The sequence below is a fragment of the Colias croceus genome, chromosome 5, assembly GCF_905220415.1.
Source record: "Colias croceus chromosome 5, ilColCroc2.1".
Lineage (NCBI taxonomy): Eukaryota > Metazoa > Arthropoda > Insecta > Lepidoptera > Pieridae > Colias > Colias croceus.
In genome coordinates this window covers 4,960,599-4,985,432 of record NC_059541.1, presented here as the reverse complement: position 1 = coordinate 4,985,432, position 24,834 = coordinate 4,960,599, and the positions used below count along the sequence as shown (strand labels likewise).

Genomic DNA, 24,834 nt, shown 5'->3' with positions numbered 1-24,834 from the left:
TCAAAAGCAAGTCTATTGTGGTCTATTGGGATCGGAAGGCCATAAACAAAATAGAAGAAAAAGACACCCATTCATCACCCGACACCCTACACTTTTGAAAGAAAAAAAAAAGAGACAAGAAGTTGAGATCTTTTATTTTATCAAAAATAGTGAACAATAGTAGCAACTTGTCTTTTCTTTACATACTTACTCTGTCTTCTTGGCAACGTCCGCGTCACGCCTATAGTGCTATACACAAATGTTTGTTTCCTTAATTCCGAAAAAAAATCGCTTCCCTGCAATTTTTGAACTTAACGCTAGTTTTTTTTTTTTTTTTTTTAATCTTAAAGCTTATTAATACAAAACCCATATTCTAGAAAAAATAAAATTTAAGTCTTAATTTACATTGAAACCTAGTTTATTCATAAATTATACATTAACATACATTTGTCAACCAACTAGTTTGATTTAAATTATTCATAGTGGAACAAAAAGATGAAGAGACCGGTGTATTTGCAGAAAAAGCCAATATGCGAAGTTCACTGTTTTCAGAAAACTGAAGTGCATTGCTAACTCTCATTCCTGAAGATGTGTAACCTGGAGTTTGTGGTTCACCAGATATAGGATTAAAAGGACCACATCTTGTTTTTGCCAAGATACATGATGTTACATTTGTGTAAAATCGAACATTATCAGCATCAACTGTTATATTCACACCAGTTCTAGCTTCTCTCGTACACTGCGTGATCTTAAAAAAATGCATAATTATTGTTAGACTAAAAATTATACCGTGAATGCTATAATTAACAATTTAATACTTACCAAATTCATTGAATTGGTTCTTCTTAAGCATCGTACAAAATCGCAATATCCCATATAACATCCTGAAGGTTGAACATTCAAAGCTGATGTGGATAGAGCCTAAAAATTGCAATCACAAAATAAATGATTAGGAATTTATTCTTCTAAGCTTTAAAATTTGTAGGTAGTAAAAACTTACGTACAATAATATAACATTATGCTAATAATATAATAGTATCGTCAACATTATAATTATACGTATAAATAAATAATATATTTACCATGAGCGCTGTTGCACAGCTAAAATACGATGTATTAGCAAAATATTGTACGGCACAAACACTCAAGGCATTTAATTCTTGAGGACCCTTAAATAAAGAAATTACATAAGTTAGTTTAAATGCAACTTGAAGACCTAATGGCTGAGCCAAATATCATCGGTGAGATTAAATCGCAAAGACTCCGATGGCTCGGCCATGTAGAAAGAATGGGGAAAGATCGAGCAGCGAAACGAGCGTACCTGGGACGGCCATCTGGACGCCGTCCGGTTGGGCGTCCTATGTACCGCTGGAAAGACGAAATCGCCAAAGACCTGCGCACCCTCCAAATCGAAAACTGGCAAGAGATGGCGCAGGATAGAGTAAAATGGAGGCTCTTATTGTCGGAGGCCAAGACTCACTTTGGGTCCCTGCGCCACTCCAGTAAGTAAGTAAGTTTAAATGCAAGAGTTCATAACAATTTGTAGAACAAAGAAGGACATACCTCTGGCATAGACGTCACTCTAGAAAAACAAGATATGCAAGCGTCGCGGTTGGTTACGTTCGTAGGTTGAGCAGTGCTACATACTAAATTTAATAAAAATTGTAGTTGTGCCCTAAAAAACAAAATTTGAATAAAAACATATGCACTAACCAAGTAAAATTATTAAAGTGAAACTTTTATTACATCGCCTCAAACTTTTTGGTCTGTGTAGCGCATGTCGCGTGTATCGCGGCAACCGAGTAGGTATTACCTACTCGGCACGCGACATGCGCTACACAAAGCAGTGTTCCGAACCGTTCGAACAATTTCATTTTACCGGGGTTTCATAAAACCACACCCTTGGATATGTCGCCATGACCTCACCTTCACCGAGTAGGCCGAGTAGGTAGACCATACCTATTACCGAGTAGACCAAGTAGACTGCACCTTCGAGTAGACCAAACCTATTACCGAGTAGACGAAGTAGACCGCTCCTTCGAGTAAACCAAACCTATTACCGAGTAGACCAATTAGACCGCACCTTCGAGTAGACCATACCTATTACCGAGTAGACCAAGTAGACCGCACCTTCGAGTAGACCAAACCTATTACCGAGTAGACCAAGTAGACCGCACCTTCACCGATTAGTCCAAGTACTATTACCGAGTAGACCAAGTAGACCGCATATTCGAGTAGACCAAACCTATTACTAAGTAGACCAATAAGACCGCTCCGTCGAGTAGACCATACCTACTACCGAGTAGACCAATTAGACCGCTCCTTCGAGTAGACCATACCTATTACCAAGTAGACCAAGTAGACCGCTCCTTCGAGTAGACCATACCTATTACCGAGTAGACCAAGTAGACCATACCTATTACCGAGTCGACCAAGTAGACCACACCTTCGAGTAGACTAATCCTATTGCCGAGTAGACCAAGTAGACCAATCCTGTTATCGAATAGACCAAGTAGACCACATCAATTTCAGAGTAGACCAAGTAGACCGCACCTTCACCGAGTAGACCAAGTATACCACACCAAATTCCGAGTAGACCAAGTATACCACACCAAATTCCGAGTAGAACAAGTAGACCGCACCTTCACAGAGAAGACCAAGTAGACCGCACCTTCACCGAGTAGACCAAGTAGACCGTACCTTCACCGAGTAGACCAAGTAGACCACACCAATTTCCGAGTAGACTACATCAATTTCCGAGTAGACCAAGTAGACCGCACATTCGAGTAGACCAAACCTTTTACCGAGTAGACCAAGTAGACCGTACATTCGAGAAGACCAAACCTATTACCGAGTAGACCAATTAGACCGCTCCTTCGAGTAGACCATACCTAGATTACCAAGTAGACCAAGTAGACCGCACCTTCGAGTAGACCAAACCTATTACCGAGTAGACCAAGTAGACCGCACCGATTAGTCCAAGTAGACCAATCCTATTATCGAATAGACCAAGTAGACCACATCAATTTCCGAGTAGACCAAGTAGACCGCACCTTCACCGAGTAGACCAAGTATACCACACCAAATTCCGAGTAGACCAAGTATACCACACCAAATTCCGAGTAGAACAAGTAGACCGCACTTTCATAGAGAAGACCAAGTAGACTGCACCTTCACCGAGTAGACCAAGTAGACCGTACCTTCACCGAGTAGACCAAGTAGACCACACCAATTTCCGAGTAGACTACAGCAATTTCCGAGTAGAACAAGTAGACCGCACTTTCACAGAGAAGACCAAGTAGACCGCACCTTCACCGAGTAGACCAAGTAGACCATACCTTCACCGAGTAGACCAAGTAGACCACACCAATTTCCGAGTAGACTACATCAATTTCCGAGTAGACCAAGTAGACCACACATTCGAGTAGACCAAACCTATTACCGAGTAGACCAAGTAGACCGCACCGATTAGTCCAAGTAGACCAATCCTATTATCGAATAGACCAAGTAGACCACATCAATTTCCGAGTAGACCAAGTAGACCGCACCTTCACCGAGTAGACCAAGTATACCACACCAAATTCCGAGTAGACCAAGTATACCACACCAAATTCCGAGTAGAACAAGTAGACCGCACTTTCATAGAGAAGACCAAGTAGACTGCACCTTCACCGAGTAGACCAAGTAGACCGTACCTTCACCGAGTAGACCAAGTAGACCACACCAATTTCCGAGTAGACTACAGCAATTTCCGAGTAGAACAAGTAGACCGCACTTTCACAGAGAAGACCAAGTAGACCGCACCTTCACCGAGTAGACCAAGTAGACCATACCTTCACCGAGTAGACCAAGTAGACCACACCAATTTCCGAGTAGACTACATCAATTTCCGAGTAGACCAAGTAGACCACACATTCGAGTAGACCAAACCTATTACCGAGTAGACCAAGTAGACCGTACATTCGAGGAGACCATACCTATTACCGAGTAGACCAAGTAGACCGTACATTCGAGGTGACCAAACCTATTACCGAGTAGACCAATTAGACCGCTCCTTCGAGTAGACCATACCTATTACCGAGTAGACCAAGTAGACCGCACCTAGATTACCAAGTAGACCAAGTAGACCGCACCTTCGAGTAGACCAAACCTATTACCGAGTAGAACAAGTAGATCGCACATTCGAGTAGACCATACCTATTACCGAGCAGACCAATTAGACCGCTCCTTCGAGTAGACCAATTAGGCCGCTCCTTCGAGTAGACCAATTAGACCGCTCCTTCGAGTAGACCAAAATGCATCGATCGAACCGTACGATAATAATTATCGTACAAATACGATAATTTTGTGCCTAAGTTTCACTTTTACCGTGGTTTCATAAAACCACACAACATTTTTTTATTATTTATATTTGTTCTAAAAGTACCCATTCGATGGACATAAAGTTGATAGTTTTTGAGTTTTCCACTGCAGTAATTTATTTTTAACGTCACTTAGATCAAAAATTCCGTTTGTTGCCACTCCAACCTAAAAATGTAGAACAAAATAAGTGAAAAGGTTTAAACTTTAAATAATTGAATAGTAACTATTGAATTTCTAACCTCATTAAAATTTAAGTTTTGATCCTTCCATTGTAGGACATGATTTTTAATTTCATTGAGGTCTATAAAAGTACCATGAACCCATATTAAATTCTAGAAATAAAAAAAGATCATAATATTTGCTGCTATAAACAATGATCGTTTTAAAATATTTATTATTTATTTATTTGGAGATCTTACAGAAACAATTACACCCGTGTAATATATAAATTAATGACATTATTGCACTATTTCTTGTTAAAAGCCTTTAAAAGCGTTTTACTTACTAACAATATAAGACAAATAACACCGTATTCAACTTTGAGCATTTTTATGTTTTATAATAATTATACAATACTAATATTTCTTTTCCTGGTCAAACTATGAATGATCGAGAAAATTGTTTGAATAGATATTTTCACCACAACTTACGTGAGTGAGACATAAAATGATATAATAAATTGTAGCATCGTTTCATAGCAAAGACTGTATTGCAACTTCTACTCAGGTCAGTTCCGTATACACTATGTAATAAATATTATTACGTATTTAGGTAAAATAATCCGTAGAAAGAGGAAGAATTTTAATTTTAATATAGATGTGCTAGCTTTCCGCCTGCGGCTTCGCCCGCGTTTTCAAAGAAAAACCCGCATAGTTTCCGTTCCCGTGGGATTTCCTGGATAAAACCTATGTTGCTCAGTGAAGATGCAGCTTTCTAATGGTGAAAAGATTTTTGAAATCGGTCCAGTAGTTTATGCGTGAAAACCATACATACATATCCTATTTATAATATTAGTATAGCGCAAAAACTGCTGTGCCGATTTCAATAAATATTTTAGACGAATTGCTAGTTTAAACCTTATTAGTTACAAAAAATGAAAATGCTTTTTAATTAATTAAGAATATTAATTAAGTATAATTGTATCAATATTGTTATTAAGTTATCAAGGTTTGATATATTATAATAGTTAATTATTGATTTTTATTCTTTTTGATTATTCTAATGATTTCGACATTGTATTTATTTGTGTCTTCTTTGTTTAGTTATTAATCAAAATTCTTGAAAGTATAACATGTTTTGTAATTAATTTAGAGAACTCTAAAACCCTCTTCAAACATTTTAATATCTAATATTTACTATTGTAGTCAAAACACCATTGCTTTCATAACAAAAATAATTAACTTTCCTTTATATTGCTTCGCCTTTATGCTCGCTCAAAGACCATGAAGTTGTGAGAGTGTATAATATTGTTCCTTTATAAATAGAGTAAAACGTAGTATATAATAAAAGGTATATAATATTGATGTTCATATTATATAATATTTTATTGTATCATGAATTTTGGATTAAAATACAAATAAAAAAAAGATCATGCGCGCAACTAAACGTAAACCTTTTTTGCGTTGAACTGGTTGGCGGAATCAGTATATTTTATCTTACTTGTGAATTAACGATGTCATGAGATTTTAAAGCGATCTAAAATTCATTCGTAGATAATTTCTGCATCCGCAGGTTCTATGACACTCGTCTGCAATCTGATTCAGTAACTAAATTAAGGAGGATGATCACTAATTTTCTAAGTTGTTTCTGAATTTAGTCCTAAATTGAGCGAAGTGTAATATGCACTTCTGTGTGCACTTCATTCCGTCCGCAGCATCATCGTTGACGCTCTACCACCGTACGCCACCCTCGCAACTTTTTTCCGCGTGCGGTGAAGCTTTGGAACAATTTACCACCTGCGATGATCGAACAGTGACATTGGGAGCTTCAAGAAAAGAGAGTATTTTATCTTAGATTTTATCAGCAAAAGTCCAGCAATGCACCTGTAACACTTCCAGTGTTACAAGTGTGTATGGACGGTGGTGAACATTTAACATCAGGTGGCCAACCTGATCCTTGCTTGCTCTGACATAAAAAAAAACCAAGCACACGTGTCAGAAATGAAACTTCTTTGGCAAGATTCAAAGATACCAAAATTGTCGCCTTACTCCATGGCGTGACGGTATTGACGCGAACTTTAAATTTTACTCTTAACGTGCCTAAACAAGTTTTACTTCAAAATACTTCAATGACTTATATCACAGTATTACAATATTATTTCCTACAGTAATGAAACGCCTTTGATGTCGCGCGATGCCGCCGCCAGCGTAGGTACTTACGCTGCCACACGAAAATACGCTAGGGTTGCAACAAATGGGAAATAAAACAATTGTGATTATTAATATTATGATGAAATCATTTATTCATATGTACATTCAAAATAATTGCGATTATTAAATCTGATGTAATTATTTGTTCATAAATATATAATTACAGATATTGCACTGCTAAATATTATTTACGTGGACACTTTATTTTTGGATTTTCTTAATTGTATATTTTATCATTTAACTAAGTAATGCATTCGCATTGGGATGTACATAATTGTACAATCTGATTAGAAAATAATGAGGACAACATAATATGCATAGCTTTGATTTTAATTCAACAGATACAATTAATACAATCTTTCTGAAATATGAAAATGAAATGAAATGAAAATAAGTTTATTATGGACACATAAAAAAAGATACAATTTAGTTAAGAAAAAGGAACTTAAAAGATATAACTAAGTACGTATGCCATAATTAGGCCAACCACTCAGTGTGTTATCACTGATTTTCAGTGGCCGCCTTAGGATGTCTTATTGACAGTAGATGTATTTCCGTTCAGACCTTAGATCATTAAGTAACTTACTTACTTAATAGAAGAATAATAAATATTGTTTCCTTCTGGGATTTCAATGTAGATTTACATCCGTAGACGGAATAGTTTGTGCGCGCCATAATAGAATATGTAAGTACCTATCTATACATATTATAATAAATCTGTAGAAGGGTCAATTCTGTACATTGAAAATATTGAAAAAATAAATAGCAGGGGGTGTTACTGGATCGATACCAAACCCAAATATGTGATTAAAAAAATTTCTGTCTGTCTGTCTGTCTGTCTGTATGTGAAGGCATCACGTGAAAACTAGCAGTTCGATGTCGATGAAACTTGGTATAATTATACCTTATTATCCTGGGCGTAAAATAGGATACTTTTTATCCTAGAAAAATACGTAGAAAAAAATTAATCTTAATTTTTCAGTTTTATCCATAGAAGTTGTTCCGTAGAACCGCGAACACACGTTGCGTATTATTATAGGCCTACCCGTATTTGGGAATTGGGTCCAATAGATATTTATAAGATGTTATTGACAGAGGTACTCAAAATGGAGAAATAACCATCCACGCGAAGACCGACATCCGCGCGGACGGAGTCGCGGGCGGAAGCTAGTGTATAATAAAATTATTACACAAAAAATACGACTGTGTCGTCCTTTCGCGATAGGTAAAGCAATCTCAGCGTGATTGCCTTACGCGGCCCGCGTCGCCCGACCCCCACCAGTTCCCCTCCGTTTCTCTGCACAAGTACATTCGTCGCACTACTGTAGGAAATATGGTAATACTGTGCTTATATTATATACATTTTACTCAAATACTTGTAGGTACGTACATCTTACATTTTCACCTAAATAAACAATATCGTAATTCGTACACTACGAAACTGCGACCGGCTAGGAACGTGAATTGGGTACTTTATTTTTATGTCCTTCGATTATTGAACGTGATTGTACTGTAACTTTTTGGTTGTTCTATTCGCTATTGTCATCGTCATTTGTGTCATTGATCAGTGATCTTGGATTATTGATGAGCGTGCTCCAATTTCTGATTATTTGATTTATTTTTATTTTTTGTTTTAACTTATAATGATTGAAGGCAAGGCAAATGTAAGTAATATTCTAAAGTAATTACAATTTAATATTTATCGATTCTGTCACTGTCATATAACCTATTTTATTTTTTAGGAATTACCCGACTTTCAGGTCTTTCGAACAGTTATAAAATACTGTTTGTTCATCATCATCGTCCCTGTGGTCTCTTTTTTCCTAGTTAAGAGTTTACTATTCGATGGCTTACTACGTTTAGAGCCAATTACAAGCAGCGTTTACTCTGCTGTTGTAGCTGTAGTCGTTCTACATATTACACTTGGCCTATACATATACAGAGCGTACAGTGAGGCTGAAAAAGCTCCGACTAAGCCTGTTAAAAAGGATTAGTATTACTCAGAAGTCTTATCATATATTACAATAAAACTTGCAAAATGGACAGTCTATATATGAAAGGAGATTTATTACAATTACATACAAAAGATTCTGAAGTGGTAGAAGGCAGATTTTATAGCATCACAAATGACAAATCAAAAATATCACTTTACAACGTGAAAGAGTTGTCTTTAAATGATAAGAGTGAAGGTGTATGCCACTACTATGATTCCGAGGTAAGAAACATTGTAAAACTGCAAGAAGTAAATGAGCAAACATTTTTGAAAATATCCCAGAAGGAATGTGAAGAAATTTTGAAAGTATCTAAAAAATATGTCTACATTAATCAAGTTGATAGCACTTTTCATGAGGCAATGGATGTACTGAAGCACTATAACTATATAGCTTTGAGTACTGATGGTGCACACATGGGACGGAAATGTAAAATGCCATTCTTAGTGCTTTCAACTCCAGAACAGATTTACATTTTTGACATTCAAGTTATGCAATATCATGCCTTTGATGCTGGCTTAAAGAATATACTTGAAGATGAAAGTATTAAAAAGATTGTCCATGATTGCAGAAAAATATCTGACTGCCTATATCATAAACATAATATTAAGATTAAATCCATTTTTGACACTCAGGTTAGTATGATGAGCATCTTTGATCTTGAAGTCTTCTAAATAAAAGTTGTCTGAACAATATTTCAATTATTATTAATTTTAATTTTCAGGTTGGTGACCTTATCATCACCAAAAATAAAACAGGTAGAGTTCCTGATAACGTAAAAACTTTAGCACAATGTCTGAATACTCATCTTGGCCTAAAATTGAACACAATTGATGAAAAGGTATTTATGATTAAATAATTGTTGTCCAAAATTGCTGATCATTTTTTGCAGAACTTTGAATATTCTAATCTATTAATTTTTTATTAGATGGATATAGTACAGTGCACTGAGCGACCACTTTCTTCAAATATAAAAGAAAGCCTGGCTAAAAATATTGCATTCCTCCACCGTCTATCTGAAGTTATAAATCAAGAGATGATGTTACCATTTGTAAGAGGCGTTGAATGTTTCATAGAAAGTGTGAGGTCATGTGATGATTTCAAAGCATGGGAGTTGTGTGGAAAATACAACCAGATACCAAAGGATTTTCAGAGTGCAATTGAGTATTAACAAAATTCATTCCAACTTTGAGTAATAAATGTTAGAATTAGGATATGATTTTATTTATTTTGCCAATTTTATTTAAACTATATTATTGTAGCTTATTTATTGAAAATTCAAGGTGTTGGTACAAAAACGTTTATTGTGAATGTCTGTATTTTTACATTTTAATGGGGAAGTTTCTAAAATAAAGTATGCCTCAAGTGCTTAATATAATCACAATGAAAAGCTTCTAAAGTTGTAAAATAAACTATTAATGGTCTTTAAAGACATGATTGTGGCATGTGTTTACTAACTTTTGCAAATCCATTGCTTATGAATGATATGGCAAATACATTATATGTATATTTTTGGATACTTCAATATATTATGCTAGTAGCATTGTAAAAAATAAAAAATGGAAAAAAAAAATCTAGATTTCAACATGAATGAATCACAACTTTCATGTATGTTATATTGCTTTATTAATAATAATAATTTAAATTCTTAATGTGTGATTATCGTCTCAATATTCTTTATTAAAACTTAAAAGATCTCACAACATATTATTATGTGAAAGTGGTGATGGTTGGAAACAAATGTGTGAATTTGCTTTGGGGCTTATAACTGATTAGGTGTAGAAATTAAAAATATTCATAATAATAATTAATGTATTCTCACACAATAAAGAAATGTAAGATAATATTTATAATATGTATAACTTAATGATGAATATACATCAATCCAGAAGCAAAAATTCTAATTGAATGACAATGAAAAAATGAATTTATCAGGCTCAGTATGAGAAGATAAAAATTTTGACACAAAGTTAATCTTTAACAGTATATTCCTACATATTAATTAAACTGAGCACTGTTTGTCCAGTATTACATTTCACACTTAGAATGCATAGAAAAATGCTCATATCTTTATGTATAAGAAGAGAGTTGTGTCTCAAGATATTTTGCGAGGTTGTTTACAGTTGGTATAAAAAAAATGTAGGTTTAAGTTTATTAAGCTTTTGTGAATTTGCTTCAATAAAAAATTCTGCTTATTGTGTTGTTTTAGTGTGAAAGAAAAAATACATTTCGAACTTCGAAGTCTCAAGAAAATATATTATTAAATATAAATATAATTTACACTTTGCTTAAAAATAGATTTGGATAAAAAGCTAATCCTTCAATAGATTCGTCCCTGCAGGCCATTCCAAGTCTTTCTGTAGTGAAGAGACGTTCACGCGCTAAGAGGACGGATACGTTTGCGATTTGCGATAGTTTAATAGGAGTAAGCGAGCCATTTTCTTCAATCTGTAAATTATGATAAAATTATATAAATCAGTAGATCACAAAATTGCATGAAAGGTGGTGTTGGATATTTTTTTTTATATTGATTGGTGGTGGTTTAAAACTACATATAACTTTTACACACAAAAATAATGTAGTTCAGAACATTAAGTTGTGCTTAAATTTAACAATCCATTCATTCTTAATAATTACTGTATATCTACTTATTTCTATCTAGGTTTTTGAAGAGAAGGAAACATTATAATTATTTAACTTATTCAATAATGGATTATCAGTGTATTCTTTAATTAAATAGGAATTTTTAGAATAGTATCTATTCTCATCAGAGTTAAATGAAAAAACTGTATTCAAGATAAGAATTACTTTCTCAATTGTATATTTTGATAATAATTACCAATTGACTAGTAGCTTTTGCAACTTCTTCATCTCTGTTATTATTCAGCTGAAGGACACATGCGCCACTTGGAAATTTGCGAAGAGACATTGGCGCATCAATGTTTGGGAGTAACCTAAAATGTAATTCAATAAAATTATTTATATTGAACCCAGCAAGGTGGCATAAAATAAACCCATTCTGCCATGCATTACTTGATTATTATTTTTTAAACTTCTTGTGTTATTTCAAGATTGCTCAAGGACCAAGGACTAGAAGCTAACTTTATTATCTATTTATAATATGAAATTAAATAAAGGTTCCTACTTCTTAATTTAATTGCTATCAAAATGAATAGTTCCTTACTTGCAAGCATTAAGTAAATCTTCTGGGGATATTAGTTCCAAACCTCTTGCTCTATTCACGCGGCACCAAACATCAGCCAGGGACATTATGCCTCCACATTCCTATAATATTTTAAAATTATATCCAGAAAATTGGGTTCTTTTTAAAAAATTAGAATCTTTACGGCATTCATTGAAATATAACCACATGATGGTATGTCTGGGAATATTTGAAACATCAGAATCACAATTCAAATCATGTTTTTATTTTATTTCTAAGACATAAAGTGCAAAAATAGCATTAGCATATTGAAAACCAGTATTACTCTTGTGAGCTTTCTCTTAAAAATGTTAAATATAAACATTTACCATCAGTGCCGCAACCATCATATCAGATATTTGTTGTGCGAGCCCCATATAATACTCTGAGTCAGATCTAAATGCATCTCTGGTCACTGGGTCATCAATTCCAAGACTCATTAAGTATGACTTGAATCTTACTGTATCATCCTCGGATATGTCACCTTGTTTTTCCTAAATCGGATTCAAGAATAACTAACACTGAATTAATGTTATAAATTGAATAATGAAAAACAGTGAATGAAACTTATTTATAAAACTAACAGGCATTTTATTGAAATTAATCTACAGACTCATAAAATTCTTGAACAAGCAACACAAAAATTACACATGAAATAAACTTAAACATTCTTATTACATTAATAGCTTCTTGTTTGTTGAAGAATCAAATCAATATTTACCCTGATTTTAGTAGAGATTGTTTTGGAAATAGAAACCATATCTTTAGCCTTTTCCATTAGCTTAGTTAAATCTTTAAAAGCAACGCTGATACTTTCATCAGTTGCTTTATGTTGTTCTTCAATGCTTCTTTCAATCCCAACTATTCCTGATCGAATTTTAGAATTAATAGGGTTTATTGATGGTCTTGGGCTCATGTTGGGGCTGCTGAACGCATTTGTTTCTATTGGATGCTTTTCCCATAACTTTGCAGCCACAGCATCACTCAAAGCTTTGTAAAAAGCAGCATCTATACCATCTTTGAATGAAAGCTTTATGAAGTGGTAAGTGCTTATTACAGCTGGGCCAGGTCTTTTTCCTGGAAATATTTAAAAATGTATAAATGTTTGCTGCATTTATAAATACACACTAACATAAAAATTTATTGTGTACGAAAACTGTGTTATACCTGGAAGGGCAGGCCCCAAATGCAATATTATACGTTTCGGACCGCCTAGGCCAAAAACGCCACCATTCTCTTCTTCCAAACAGAAAACATAGTACAAATAGAGAGATAAACAAATAAGGCCTTTGGGTATGTCGCCTGGCTTTCCCCACAGTAGTCTGTGAGATGTAAGCACTACCTCACCATCTACGTATTGAGTCTACAATAAGGTATGAAAATTAGGCACGTTACAAAATAACATATTTTTAAGCAAATCAGAATCATTTACCTTATCTTCGCCATCATACAGCTTCACGTTTTTATCGCGTTTTATATAATTTTCGCCGTCAAATAAACGCGCCTCCATGTATTCAAATCTATCCATTTTTCAGAACCAACATTTATATTGTTTTAAATATTATATTTCTAAAAATAAAATCATTAGTAAAGCGAAATTTTGTTTAAATTTTCTTTAACAAAAATAATATGAGAATAATCAAACAGTAAAGGTATCAATAAGTTATGGAAAATTGAAAAGTAATCAATATTTTTTTAATGTACTTATTGGGAATTATTTTAATTTATAGAGCAATTTTGACAGTACCACAGTGACAAACTGACAAAAACAGATTTCAGATTATATATTTTAAAAAGACAGATCACAATTCACAGAATATATGTACCTATGTATTATAGAGAATATTTTTTTTTACCAAAGATCACAGAGTATTTTTTTATCGTAGTGTAGCGAAAATGTGTTGCTACCAAGGAACTATATGAAGTAAAATATATATTTTCATGGTTGCTCAGAATCTGATGGCATATTTATATTTAAGAAATAAAAGATTTTCATGTGGCAACTTATTTGACAACTATCAAATTGGTTGTCAAATTATTTGTCTTTTTTGCAGTTGATAAATATTAGATATTTTTTAGGATTTTGTCTAAAAAATCTTCGAAAATGTCGAAAAAGCCGCTGTGATCACAAGCAAGAGGTGTTGTTTATAATGTGTATAGAAAAATATTTGATGAAGAAGGGTCAAACACATCACAATTTTCAATTTAGAAGATTTTATTGGTAAATTGGACTTACCCGCTTTGATACTTTCAATTAAAAAATATTATAATATGTAGGTAACTATAATATTGTTAGTTGATTGGAATATAATTTTATGAAAACTTATTACAGGAGGAGGAGGAGGAGTTTCCAATACGGCTATTCGTCAAGTCCAAGCTGTACAAGTCAATTTAATAATGTGTATCTGTTAATACTTACGAAAATAAACATAGTTTTATTTTATTTTATAAAAAATTATAAGCATTCTAGTTTTCTACCGATTTAGCATCGATATTTTCACATGGCATAATGAGTATTTCATTACGTCATAATATATAGCTCAAAGTGCAAAACTCTTCTTCTTCTTCTTCTCTTAAATAATGGCTTCACCCAATAAAAAGGGACTTCAATTTTTTAAGTAAATCGTCAAACATCTGTCAATATAGGTGACATTCAGCGAAGTATTTCGAATACGTGACGGCCGTTTTTTTTCTCCGCGAAGTAAGTTCTATTGTTTTTGTTAATTACCTTCAATGACCTTGACCAATACCTCCAACCTTCAGGAAGCAATTGGCTAAGGCAATTGGTAAGAAAAGCATTGGAGACGAACACCGAAGATAATAATAGCTGGAGAGCCAGTGAACCCTGGGACTAACGGTCTCCCTGTAAGGATAGAAATTTGTATACTTACGATTTATGGCATTCTAAGAGCAATAGCCATGACCAGGCGTCAGCCCTGCACGTCATCAGCCCCTTTATTTTTAAAACTGTTAAAAAAATTGGATTTTTAAACTTGTTTCTGTAAGTTTGAAAATTTAATAGGATAAAGTTTATTTATTGTACATCTTAAAAAAAATTGACAGGCGATTATAATAAGCAGAAGTATACGACAGATCATTTAGAAAATGCACAGTTTATGAGGTAAAATAAACTTTATCCTGTATGCTCGAAATTTTTATATGTCTTCAAATAAACGTCTCGGAGTAAGTATGTACAATGCCAGGCGGATTTGAACAGCATAAGACCTTGACAGGCGATGGGACAGCTGCAAAGGGCGTGCGCGTGAGAGGTGTTGCGTGAATGCCTATAGTGCGAGTGAGACAGTTTATATAATACGAAGGGACGGGTACCTGCTCTCGAGCAACAATGTAGAAGAATTTCGTCAGTTGTGCCAACCACAGATATATAAACATTACTGGTGCCAACGATTTTTACTTGTGTGGATGCTTTGAGCTATAACATTTCTTATGTTAAGTGATTTCAAATTAAAAAAAAATCAAACTTTATATTGTTATCAATTGTGCAGTGATATTGTGTATTTATTTTATTTTTTTTTCTTTTTTTTATTGTGATTTTTTTTAAATTTGAAATCACTTAACATAAGAAATGTTATAGCTCAAAGCATCCACGCAAGTAAAAATCGTTGACACAACTGACGAAATTCTTACGATAACCGATAATTAGATAAACGGTCTCACTCGCACTATAGGCATTCACGCAATACCTCTCACTCGCACGCCCTTAGCAGCTGTCACATCGCCTGTCAAGATCGTATGCTGTTCAAAACCGCCTGGCATTGTACATACTTACTCTGAGATGTTTATTTGAAGCTTGATTTGAAGACATATAAAAATTTACAGCATACAGGATAAAGTTTAAATTTTAAATTATTGTCTTTTCTTATTTTCAATATTGATTTATTTTTATTTAAAGTAGTCTCTGTAAATCGTACAGTTTTTTCATCAATGTCTTCGTTATAAATCAAACAAACCACGTGTTCAGATTCCATCTTGCACACTATTTACTGAAACGTTAATATAAAGTACAACAATACACAATATCACTGCACAATTGATAACAATATACCCGTCCCTTCGTATTATATAAACGGTCTCACTCGCACTATAGGCATTCACGCAACACCTCTCACTCGCACGCCCATTGCAGCTGTCCCATCGCCTGTCAAGGTCTTATGCTGTTCAAAACCGCCTGGCATTGTACATACTTACTCCGAGACGTTTATTTGAAGACATATAAAAATTTCGAGCATACAGGATAAAGTTTATTTTACCTCATCAACTGTGCATTTTCTAATTGATCTGTCGTATACTTCTGCTTATTATAATCGCCTGTCAATTTTTTTTAAGATGTACAATAAATAAACTTTATCCTATTAAATTTTCAAACTTACAGAAACAAGTTTAAAAATCCAATTTTTTTAACAGTTTTAAAAATAAAGGGGCTGATGACGTGCAGGGCTGACGCCTGCCAATCATGGCTATTGCTCTTAGAATGCCATAAATCGTAAGTATACAAATTTCTAGCCTTACAGGGAGACCGTTAGTCCCAGGGTTCACTGGCTCTTGGACCATAATGAAGATACAACGGGTAAGTAGTTTTATTTAATGCATTTAAGTACTTATTGAATCTATGAGATGCAGGTACGCTTTATCCACTTTTGATTCATTCCCGATTGTGGAGTGATTTTAAAAAGATAGTTCATTAATTAGTAAGTACAAGAGGAATCCTGTGTGGATTTACGTATTTTAACGACACTGTTGTTGTTCACGAAGGCGAGTCGAATTATTAAAAGTCATTTTGTTACGATTCATCTGTCACTGTGTCGAGATGAAACTACTAAACCCTATTTTAAGGCGAAATACAATCGTGTTTGTGCACCTTTTGGGCTACGCCCCTTGGGTAGAGCATAAGAGCGCGCGGGACGCTTCACGAAAATCCCCTCGCCATGCCACACAACTGAATAGATGACGGAAACATACGGAACTAACGGAGGTTCAATGAACTTTACTTAAATTCTTATATTCGCGCGGTTGAAGCCGAGTAAAGCGATCCGGCAACGTCTTTTCGTTGCCGGACCCATCGGACTAGAAAAACGACCTTTGTTCCTTTGCACGAAGGTCGATTTTTAATTGGTACAAGTCTGGTTACAAAAAGTGAGCTTGCGACTAATTTATTTTATGATGAAATGATTTGTTATTGTTAGAATTGTCGCTACCTATGTAAGTTATTTAAAAATCTTTTTAAACAAAATTTACAGTTTTTCGTCGTGGGGACTTTACGTACAATATGATAATAAAAATACTTAATAGACTTATGCTATTTACGTTTGGTTTTTTTTTACATAATATATATAATATTTGGCTAAAATGTACTTTAAGGGCCGTCGAGTTGGTCAACCAAAATTTTTTTGGAGAAAGGTCTATGCCTAAGTAACTGACCCGTAAAATCTTAACCTGCGGAGATTTATAGTTTTTTAGAAATTAATTATTAAATTTTCATAATTTTTCATACAATTTCGAGCAACCATCTTGACATTTGTTTTTTTTTGTTGCGTTTCGTTTTTGCAAGTACAACTCTTATACCCATGAATTTTTATTTAATTAATTTACATGTTATTCAATGTTTTTAGCCAAAATAAAATTGTTTTTATAACAATTTTATAGTTATTTTTATAGCTCACTTGCTTCAGTTTTTAAAATCGATTAACTTTTACTTTTAGTATTCAAATAGGTAGCGAGGAGCGAAGCGACGAGCGTGTTAGGTTAACTCTTGAACTGCCGCACGAGCCGAGCGAGCGAAGCGAGCGTGCCGCGGTAGCGGCCTGCGAGTGCCAGAAGCGACTTTAGGGCGATTCCCACTCAAACAAAAAAAACTACGTAGGTTAAAACGTACGTACGTAGGTAACGAAACGCAACAAAAAAAAAAAAATGTCAAGATGGTTGTTCGAAATTGTATGAAAAATTATGAAACTTTAATAATTAATTTCTAAAAAACTATAAATCTCCGCAGGTTAAGATTTTACGGGTAAGTTACTTAGGCATAGACCTTTCTCCAAGAAAATTTTGGTTGCCCAACTCAACGGCCCTTGAAGTACATTTTTACCTCATATTTATTGAAAAAATCAATAACAAAAAAATATTATTTACAATTTTGATTTTTTTTTTTAATAAATATATCCGACATTTTGATATATTTAATATCAGATATATGATATACAATAAGATAGAATTTTGACATTTGATATATAATATAACATAACATAACAGATATTTTCGAATGCTGGTTTTGGTACTATTTTATTGTTCCAATGTTTATCTTCTTGATACGACTTTCATTTTTTCTTCTTCACCTTGTTCCGTAAATAAATATGTCTCTTGCTCGTCGCGCTTCGCAGTTAGAAATAAACATACATACACAAATCAGTAATATTTATTGGAAGATGAAATCTCAAAAAATAACTAAAACATTACTTATCTATACCAATAATAAAATTATAAATAAAAATAAAGATGGAGTGCATAAAATTATAAAATCTTGATTTGTGCGTTGCTCAATTCAGACTTAGTAAACATATAATACTCCAAAAAATTAAAATAATTAATTATTACAAGTAAAAATAACTTTCAAATTTGGATTTATGCGTTTCTCAAATTAGACTTGTAAATATACCTAGTAATCAATATATTGGAAGTTGAAATCTTTAGACTTGTAGCGGCCGAAAGACATAATAAATATAAATAAGCATGATAAACATCAAACTTACCTATTTGGGTTCAATAACTGTAGTTTTTTCATCTGCCTTCGCAACATTTTCTTCCTAATGTTCTCACCATCAATGTTTTGGCCACCAAAATTCACCATGTTTATGAAAAACTTTAGTATCACTAACACTAAATCACGTATGCGAGTAGACAACGGCACCGCGCGAAAAAGTTGTACAGGACTGCTCTCTAAGACGCGTTAGCCGTTAGCGTCGACTAACAGGAAGCAGAACGGTGGACCGCGGAAGCGACCGGCCTACGCGCAATTTTGTACTCATAATTTATAAATATATTTTTTTTAATTTACTGATGTATTAAAAGTAAAATCTAATCCCGCACGTCTCTCAAGAATTGAATGAAAGTGGATGTGGATAAAGTTTCATTGATATTACTTTACTATTGTCCAAATGAAATTGATTGACCGTTTAATTTTTAGGAAACTTCACAACGTTTTTCTATCGAGGCAAATTTTTTCAATCGTGTTTCGGTTCCCACACGTCACTAGACAAACTCTTCAATTAAATAAATCCATAAATAAAAAAAATCAAATTGGTAGTTTTTGAAGAAAAAAATTAATTCTCTGTGAGCTCGAAACGTCTGTTTTGGGTCTCATTTCACCTTAAATACAACTGTCGATGAATTAGCCCGCGAAATTCAAAATTTTATTTATTTAATTTTTTATTTAATTTTTTATTTAATTTTTTGCTAGGTTTGGTCTGGTTTGGTCACTGTTGCGTGTGATTTTTAGGGTTCCGTACCCAAAGGGTAAAACGAGACCCTATTACTAAGACTCCGCTGTCCGTCTGTCTGTCTGTCACTCTGTCTCATGAACTGTGATAGTTAGACAGTCGAAATTTTCATAGATGATGTATTTCTGATGCCGCTGTAACAACAAATAATAAAAAAACAGAATAAAATAAATATTTCAGAGGCTCCCATACAATAAACCATGATTTTTTGCCGTTTTTATAGATAATGGTACGGAACTCTTCGTTGCGCGAGTCCGACTCGCACTTAGCCAGTTTTTTGTACATGGCGCATCACGCATGTACCTACAACATGTCTTCTAGTAGGGACACGGCTTTATTAGAACTAATCATATTTTGCTGTCGCCATATATCTACGTATAAAAGCCACGTGGCTATATTGTTTTGATTTAAAGCTTTTTTCTTTTTATTACAGAAGATATAACGAAGAAACTTATACGTCGATGCCTCTGGAGAAGCTTTCTTCACCTTCAAGCGATATTCAGGCCATATTACATCTCATTCCACAATATGCACAGAGTTTTTATAACAATCTTATTAGTGATGATGCAATAGAAGACCACATAGATGGACTAGACACGGTGGATTTCGAAATCCAATTTGATGATAACGTCGAATAAACGCCCTCTATATGTATTATTTTATATATCTTTTTAATTAAAGCTTTATTACAATATTATAAATACATAGTTTCATTTATATCATTAAATCCCTGGGTTGTGGTTCTTTTTTGTATAAGAGAAAACCTATCAACTAAGCCTATCAATTGATAATGTTAAAAGGAACCATATGCACATTTTCCTATTTATCTAGAAAGTTTAAGAGTATTCAGAACAAATTTATATACACATACTTAAATAAGTAATTTATCAATGAATTTAAATAAAATAAATATTAATTTTACTTCATCTAACAGAGCTGCAAATGTTTTTGTAAATCCTTTGATATCTCATAATTATTAGTGCGTGTTTGCTGGGTGGTTCCTTTTTGCTTATAGCATCTACAGACGCTCCGATTTGGTTGGTGCCAACCATATTGGAACCGACATGGCAACCATTCCGACATTGCTACAGATTGTCCGACGGTTGGCCTTCCAGCTGTCAGTTGACCATAGAGTTAATATAATATATGCAGTTGACTTTGTTATGAAGTAGTGAACGGACGTCTTGCCTCATGCCACCGGTATTATCGAAAAATGCTAAAATAGCGTTGGTTGCAGCAACCATTGTTGCTACAGCACCGCTGCAAAAGGAACAAAGGAAAAAACGAAGAGAATGGGCTAAATTCTACTATAGAAATAGAGAAAATTACAGTCATATGCGGCTCCTTAAGGAATTGGATGATGAAGATTTCCGAACATATCTTCGAATGACTCCAGAATCATTCGATGAAATATTAAATCTTTTGAAAAGATATATAGCGAAAACCGATACAGTTATGAGGCAAGCTGTAACTGCCGAAGAAAGATTAGTGGCAACTTTAAAATATCTCGCGTCAGGAAGAGAATATAATGATCTTAAATTAAGCACATGTATATCACCACAACTACTGTCTGAGATAATACCAGAGACCTGCGAAGCTATCATTAGAGTACTCAAAGATTACCTAAAGGTATGTATTCAATAAAACAACTTTAATATATAAAAAATAGTTTATTTATTTTTCTAAAGTAATAGTATACATAGTATAAAACAAAGTGTCTTTCTCTGTCCCTATGTCCCTTTGTATGCTTATATATTTAAAACTACGCAACGGATTTTGACGTGGTTTTTTTTCAAACTCAAATTCTTCTTCTTCTTCTTCTCTTAAATAATGGCTCCTAAAACTCAAACTCAAACATTTATTTATTCAATTAGACTTCTTCGAGAAGCACTTTTGAAACGTCATATTTTTAACATTTACTACCGATTCGGAAAGCAGCATCTATGGAGAAGAACCGGCAAGAAACTCCATAGTTGCTCTTTTTATAGATAGAGCGATTCAGGGGAAGGTTTTAGTACATAATTTATTAGGTTTTAGACAAAGGCGGGCGGAAAGCTAGTAAAAATTAAAATGGAAAAGTACGAATATCACTGAAAAATTACTTTTTAAAAATCAAATATTTTTTTAACTCCTTCCCCTTTCCTCTGACTACCTGTTGTTGATTGCTGCTTATGTAATTAATTAATGAATTGGAATCTAATTGTTGCTGGTATGATGATGGTGGAAGCTGAGGTAATGTTGATGACGTTGATGGCTGACTGAGTTGAAGTGATTGTGATGTATGTGAGTACTTATGTGATGGTGATGGCTGACGATGCTGTGGGGATGGTGATGGTGATGGTGCAAATGGTGACGGCTGGTGATGCTGAGGTGATGGTGATGGTGATGGTGCAAATGGTGACGGCTGGTGATGCTGAGGTGATGGTGATGGTGATGGTGCATATGGTGACGGCTGGTGATGCTGTGGTGATGGTGTTGGTGATGGTGCAAATGGTGACGGCTGGTGATGCTGTGGTGATGGTGTTGGTGATGGTGCAAATGGTGTCGGTTGGTGATGCTGTGGTGATGGTGATGGTGATGGTGCATATGGTGACGGCTGGTGATGCTGAGGTGATGGTGTTGGTGATGGTGCATATGTTTGTGGCACCTGCTGCTGGTACGCGTACCCCTGACCTAAATATTGTACTGATCTTCTTTTAATATTTATTGAGGTTTCAAAAGTAAGCACTCCTAGTTTTGCATAGAACAATGTTTCTCCTATTAATTTTTCGGCGAGGCATCTTTGTACTTTTGGGAGCTCCTTGAGCTGAGAACTCACGGAGTTCCCGAAAGCATCAGCTGATGTGCCGTCACCAGATATTAATATTTTAGCAGACTCTAGTAATTCCGACTGTTTCTTTAAAATGTCATTTTGCTTTCTTCTCGTAACGCGTTCTCTTTTTGTTGCAGGTTCCTGAAACAGAAAATGACTGGTTACAAATAGCTAAAGACTTTGAAATAAAATGGCAATTTAATCATTGCTTGGGTGCTATTGACGGCAAACATGTTATTATCGAGAAGCCGCCAAAATCGGGTACACTGTACTATAATTATAAGGGAACTTTTAGCATAGTCCTGCTTGGTATTGTGAATGCAAATTACGAGTTTATTTATGTAAATATAGGTTCTAATGGCAGTATTTCTGATGGTGGAGTATTCAAACATACAACTTTTCATGAAAAAATGAAATCGAACCAACTAAATTTACCATCACCTTCTATTTTACCGCAATCAAATGTTATCGCCCCATATTGTTTTGTGGCAGATAATGCATTTGCCATTAATGAAAATCTTTTAAAACCATATCCAAGAAGAAATTTGACACATGATCAAAGAATTTTCAATTATAGACTCTCCAGAGCAAGAAGAATTGTAGAAAATGCATTTGGTATTTTAGCTGAACGTTTTAGAGTAGGTATTAAAAAGACCAATTCAAATTAATGTTCATAATGTACCCAAAGTTGTAATGGCTTCATGCACACTGCACAATTATTTAAGAAAAAAGTCATCAAACTATATAACAAGAAATTGTGTTGATACCGAGGATACTGAAACATGTACTTTTCGGCCAGGAGACTGGAGATTAAATGACAACTTAGTAGGCCTTAACAGAACAGAAAGGCAACGTACTGCAGATGGTAATTCTGTTAGACAAATATTCACTGAATATTTTAACAATCAGGGCCGGGTACATTTTCAAGAAAGAATGATTAATACTATGAATATTTAAAGCTTACCTCATCATTATGTGACTGGGAAGAATCCGTCTCCATATTATCAATAACCTCTGTCGTCGGCGTGATTTTTTCATCCAAGAATAAGAGGTGTTCATAGTACCATAGTGATGGCGTATGCACCTCATCGTTTCCAGCGCCACTAGTCTTGCTAGCTTCCACCTAAAATATGTAAAATATCCAAATTTATTGTTTACTGAAACCCATAGTTGTTTTATTTCTTCAATAAAGTACTTAGAATATATTATAATGATTTTTTTACTTGTTAAGTATTGTCAAAACATGTTTTGATTTACCACTATGTATACTTGCTAGTCTTGCTACATCAAGACATGTTTTGATATTGCGCAGCCGTATATCACTTCATATTTCTCTTGTTATTTAGACTGTAGAAGCCAGTCTAGGGAATGGGCGAAATCCTTTAGCAATCATGTCATCCATACTAATATTATAAATGCTAAAGTAACTCTGTCTGTCTGCCTATTACTCAATCACGCCTAAACTACTGAACCAATTTTCATGAAATTTGGTATGGAGATATTTTGATACCCGAGAAAGGACATAGGCTACTTTTTACCCCGGGAAATAGGATAGATTTTATCCCGGAAATCCCACGGGAACGGGAACTATGCGGGTTTTTCTTTGACTGAAGAGTTCTTTCTTGAAGAGTTTGTTTGTTTGTTTGTTTGAACGCGCTAATCTCGGGAACTACTGGTCCGATTTGAAAAATTCTTTCGGTGTTAGAAAGTTCATTTATCGAGGAAGGCTATAGGCTATATATCATCACGCTAAGACCAACAGGAGCTGAGCCACGCGGGTGAAACCGCGGGGCTCAGCTAGTTCATAATAAAACGCAATAAAAATAACTACGTTAAAAACAACCGACTTGAAAAACGGAGAAGTAAAAAATAAAAAAGATTTGATATTATTAATTACCTACTACATATTATTTAGATGTGCTATTTATTAAATAGGTTTGATATTTATTAAATACTTTTTAGTGAATCAAAGTTTCTACATTTCATTTATATGTCATCGAGATCAGACAAAAATGCTCATAAATTAAAAACATATAAAACACATTATTTATTTATATACATAACAGGATATTTGACTTGAATTTGCTTACCTTTTTTCGCTCCCTCCTATAGGATGTACGCATATTATCTAACTTATTTTTTAATGTTTTTAATGTAGCCCCACTGTCAATTTTTTTTAATAGTTCTAACATAATAATATATGCTTGATTTCGGGCATCTCTGTTTGCGTAATCTTTATTAGTTAAATCCCATAAACAGGGAAAGTCTTTATATACTTCCAGTAATTTTATTATAATATCACGTTCGGTGACTGTAACTCCCTCGGCGTTCATGTTGACACACCGGCGGCGTTGCGAATGCGAATGAGTCAATTACCTATATTACTCTATGGAATGAGCCGATTTGGTCGGAACAAAGCTTACAAACGTTCCAATTTGGTTGGGTCGGATAGGAAGTTGGTTTGGTTGGTATCGCTGGCGCATCCGACCACGTCAAACCAATATTAATAATAATTATGTCGGACCGACCGCTCTCTACACTTTCCGATTTGGTCGTGGTCGGATGGTTGGCACCAACCAAATCGGAGCGTCTGTAGATGCTATTAAAT

General features: G+C 34.4%; 5 protein-coding genes across 5 annotated transcripts; 2 read left to right on the top strand and 3 right to left on the bottom strand.

The window, feature by feature from the left end:
• Window positions 1-415: 415 nt before the first annotated feature.
• On the bottom strand, window positions 416-4,888 carry LOC123691895. Its single transcript, XM_045636480.1, has 6 exons — window positions 4,847-4,888; window positions 4,406-4,506; window positions 1,543-1,654; window positions 1,062-1,148; window positions 802-900; window positions 416-727 (listed from the first exon to the last, which is right to left on the bottom strand). The coding sequence occupies exons 1-6, from the start codon at window positions 4,886-4,888 to the stop codon at window positions 416-418; spliced, it is 753 nt and encodes a 250-aa protein (XP_045492436.1).
• A 3,326-nt stretch (window positions 4,889-8,214) lies between these two features.
• On the top strand, window positions 8,215-8,704 carry LOC123692036 (vacuolar ATPase assembly integral membrane protein VMA21 homolog). Its single transcript, XM_045636663.1, has 2 exons — window positions 8,215-8,374; window positions 8,453-8,704. Exons 1-2 carry the CDS (start codon window positions 8,354-8,356, stop codon window positions 8,702-8,704), a joined length of 273 nt encoding a protein of 90 aa, XP_045492619.1. The 5' UTR covers window positions 8,215-8,353.
• Window positions 8,705-8,748: 44 nt separating this feature from the next.
• On the top strand, window positions 8,749-9,915 carry LOC123692028 (piRNA biogenesis protein EXD1-like). Its single transcript, XM_045636651.1, has 3 exons — window positions 8,749-9,336; window positions 9,426-9,542; window positions 9,630-9,915. Exons 1-3 carry the CDS (start codon window positions 8,749-8,751, stop codon window positions 9,870-9,872), a joined length of 948 nt encoding a protein of 315 aa, XP_045492607.1. The 3' UTR covers window positions 9,873-9,915.
• A 1,013-nt stretch (window positions 9,916-10,928) lies between these two features.
• Window positions 10,929-13,560, bottom strand: LOC123692021 (vacuolar protein-sorting-associated protein 36). The gene is made up of 7 exons (XM_045636644.1): window positions 13,336-13,560; window positions 13,071-13,266; window positions 12,625-12,980; window positions 12,233-12,397; window positions 11,886-11,986; window positions 11,541-11,655; window positions 10,929-11,149 (listed from the first exon to the last, which is right to left on the bottom strand). The coding sequence occupies exons 1-7, from the start codon at window positions 13,429-13,431 to the stop codon at window positions 10,979-10,981; spliced, it is 1,200 nt and encodes a 399-aa protein (XP_045492600.1). The 5' UTR covers window positions 13,432-13,560; the 3' UTR covers window positions 10,929-10,978.
• Window positions 13,561-21,423: 7,863 nt separating this feature from the next.
• Window positions 21,424-24,822, bottom strand: LOC123692019 (DNA-directed RNA polymerase II subunit RPB1-like). Its single transcript, XM_045636642.1, has 3 exons — window positions 24,317-24,822; window positions 23,191-23,349; window positions 21,424-22,367 (listed from the first exon to the last, which is right to left on the bottom strand). Exons 1-3 carry the CDS (start codon window positions 24,557-24,559, stop codon window positions 21,513-21,515), a joined length of 1,257 nt encoding a protein of 418 aa, XP_045492598.1. The 5' UTR covers window positions 24,560-24,822; the 3' UTR covers window positions 21,424-21,512.
• Window positions 24,823-24,834: the final 12 nt, after the last annotated feature.

Bases quoted from the DNA above. Each gene is read 5' to 3' on its own strand.
- LOC123691895 (XM_045636480.1), bottom strand. From the start codon at position 4,888: ATGCTCAAAGTTGAATACGGTGTTATTTGTCTTATATTGTTA. The intron at 1,655-4,405 runs GTACTTTTAGAA...TTTGTTTTTTAG, and splicing joins ACTTTATGTCCATCGAATGG to GGCACAACTACAATTTTTAT. The intron at 1,149-1,542 runs GTATGTCCTTCT...TCTTTATTTAAG, and splicing joins GAGTGACGTCTATGCCAGAG to GGTCCTCAAGAATTAAATGC.
- LOC123692036 (XM_045636663.1), top strand. From the start codon at position 8,354: ATGATTGAAGGCAAGGCAAAT. The intron at 8,375-8,452 runs GTAAGTAATATT...TTTATTTTTTAG, and splicing joins TGATTGAAGGCAAGGCAAAT to GAATTACCCGACTTTCAGGT.
- LOC123692028 (XM_045636651.1), top strand. From the start codon at position 8,749: ATGGACAGTCTATATATGAAAGGAGATTTATTACAATTACATACAAAA. The intron at 9,337-9,425 runs GTTAGTATGATG...TTTAATTTTCAG, and splicing joins AATCCATTTTTGACACTCAG to GTTGGTGACCTTATCATCAC. The intron at 9,543-9,629 runs GTATTTATGATT...ATTTTTTATTAG, and splicing joins TGAACACAATTGATGAAAAG to ATGGATATAGTACAGTGCAC.
- LOC123692021 (XM_045636644.1), bottom strand. From the start codon at position 13,431: ATGGATAGATTTGAATACATGGAGGCGCGTTTATTTGACGGCGAAAAT. The intron at 12,398-12,624 runs GTAAATATTGAT...AATCCGATTTAG, and splicing joins CAATCTCTACTAAAATCAGG to GAAAAACAAGGTGACATATC. The intron at 11,656-11,885 runs GTAAGGAACTAT...ATTACATTTTAG, and splicing joins GATTTACTTAATGCTTGCAA to GTTACTCCCAAACATTGATG.
- LOC123692019 (XM_045636642.1), bottom strand. From the start codon at position 24,559: ATGAACGCCGAGGGAGTTACAGTCACCGAACGTGATATTATAATAAAA. The intron at 23,350-24,316 runs GTAAGCAAATTC...TACATATTTTAG, and splicing joins ATAGGAGGGAGCGAAAAAAG to GTGGAAGCTAGCAAGACTAG. The intron at 22,368-23,190 runs GTAAGCTTTAAA...TTTCTGTTTCAG, and splicing joins CCCAGTCACATAATGATGAG to GAACCTGCAACAAAAAGAGA.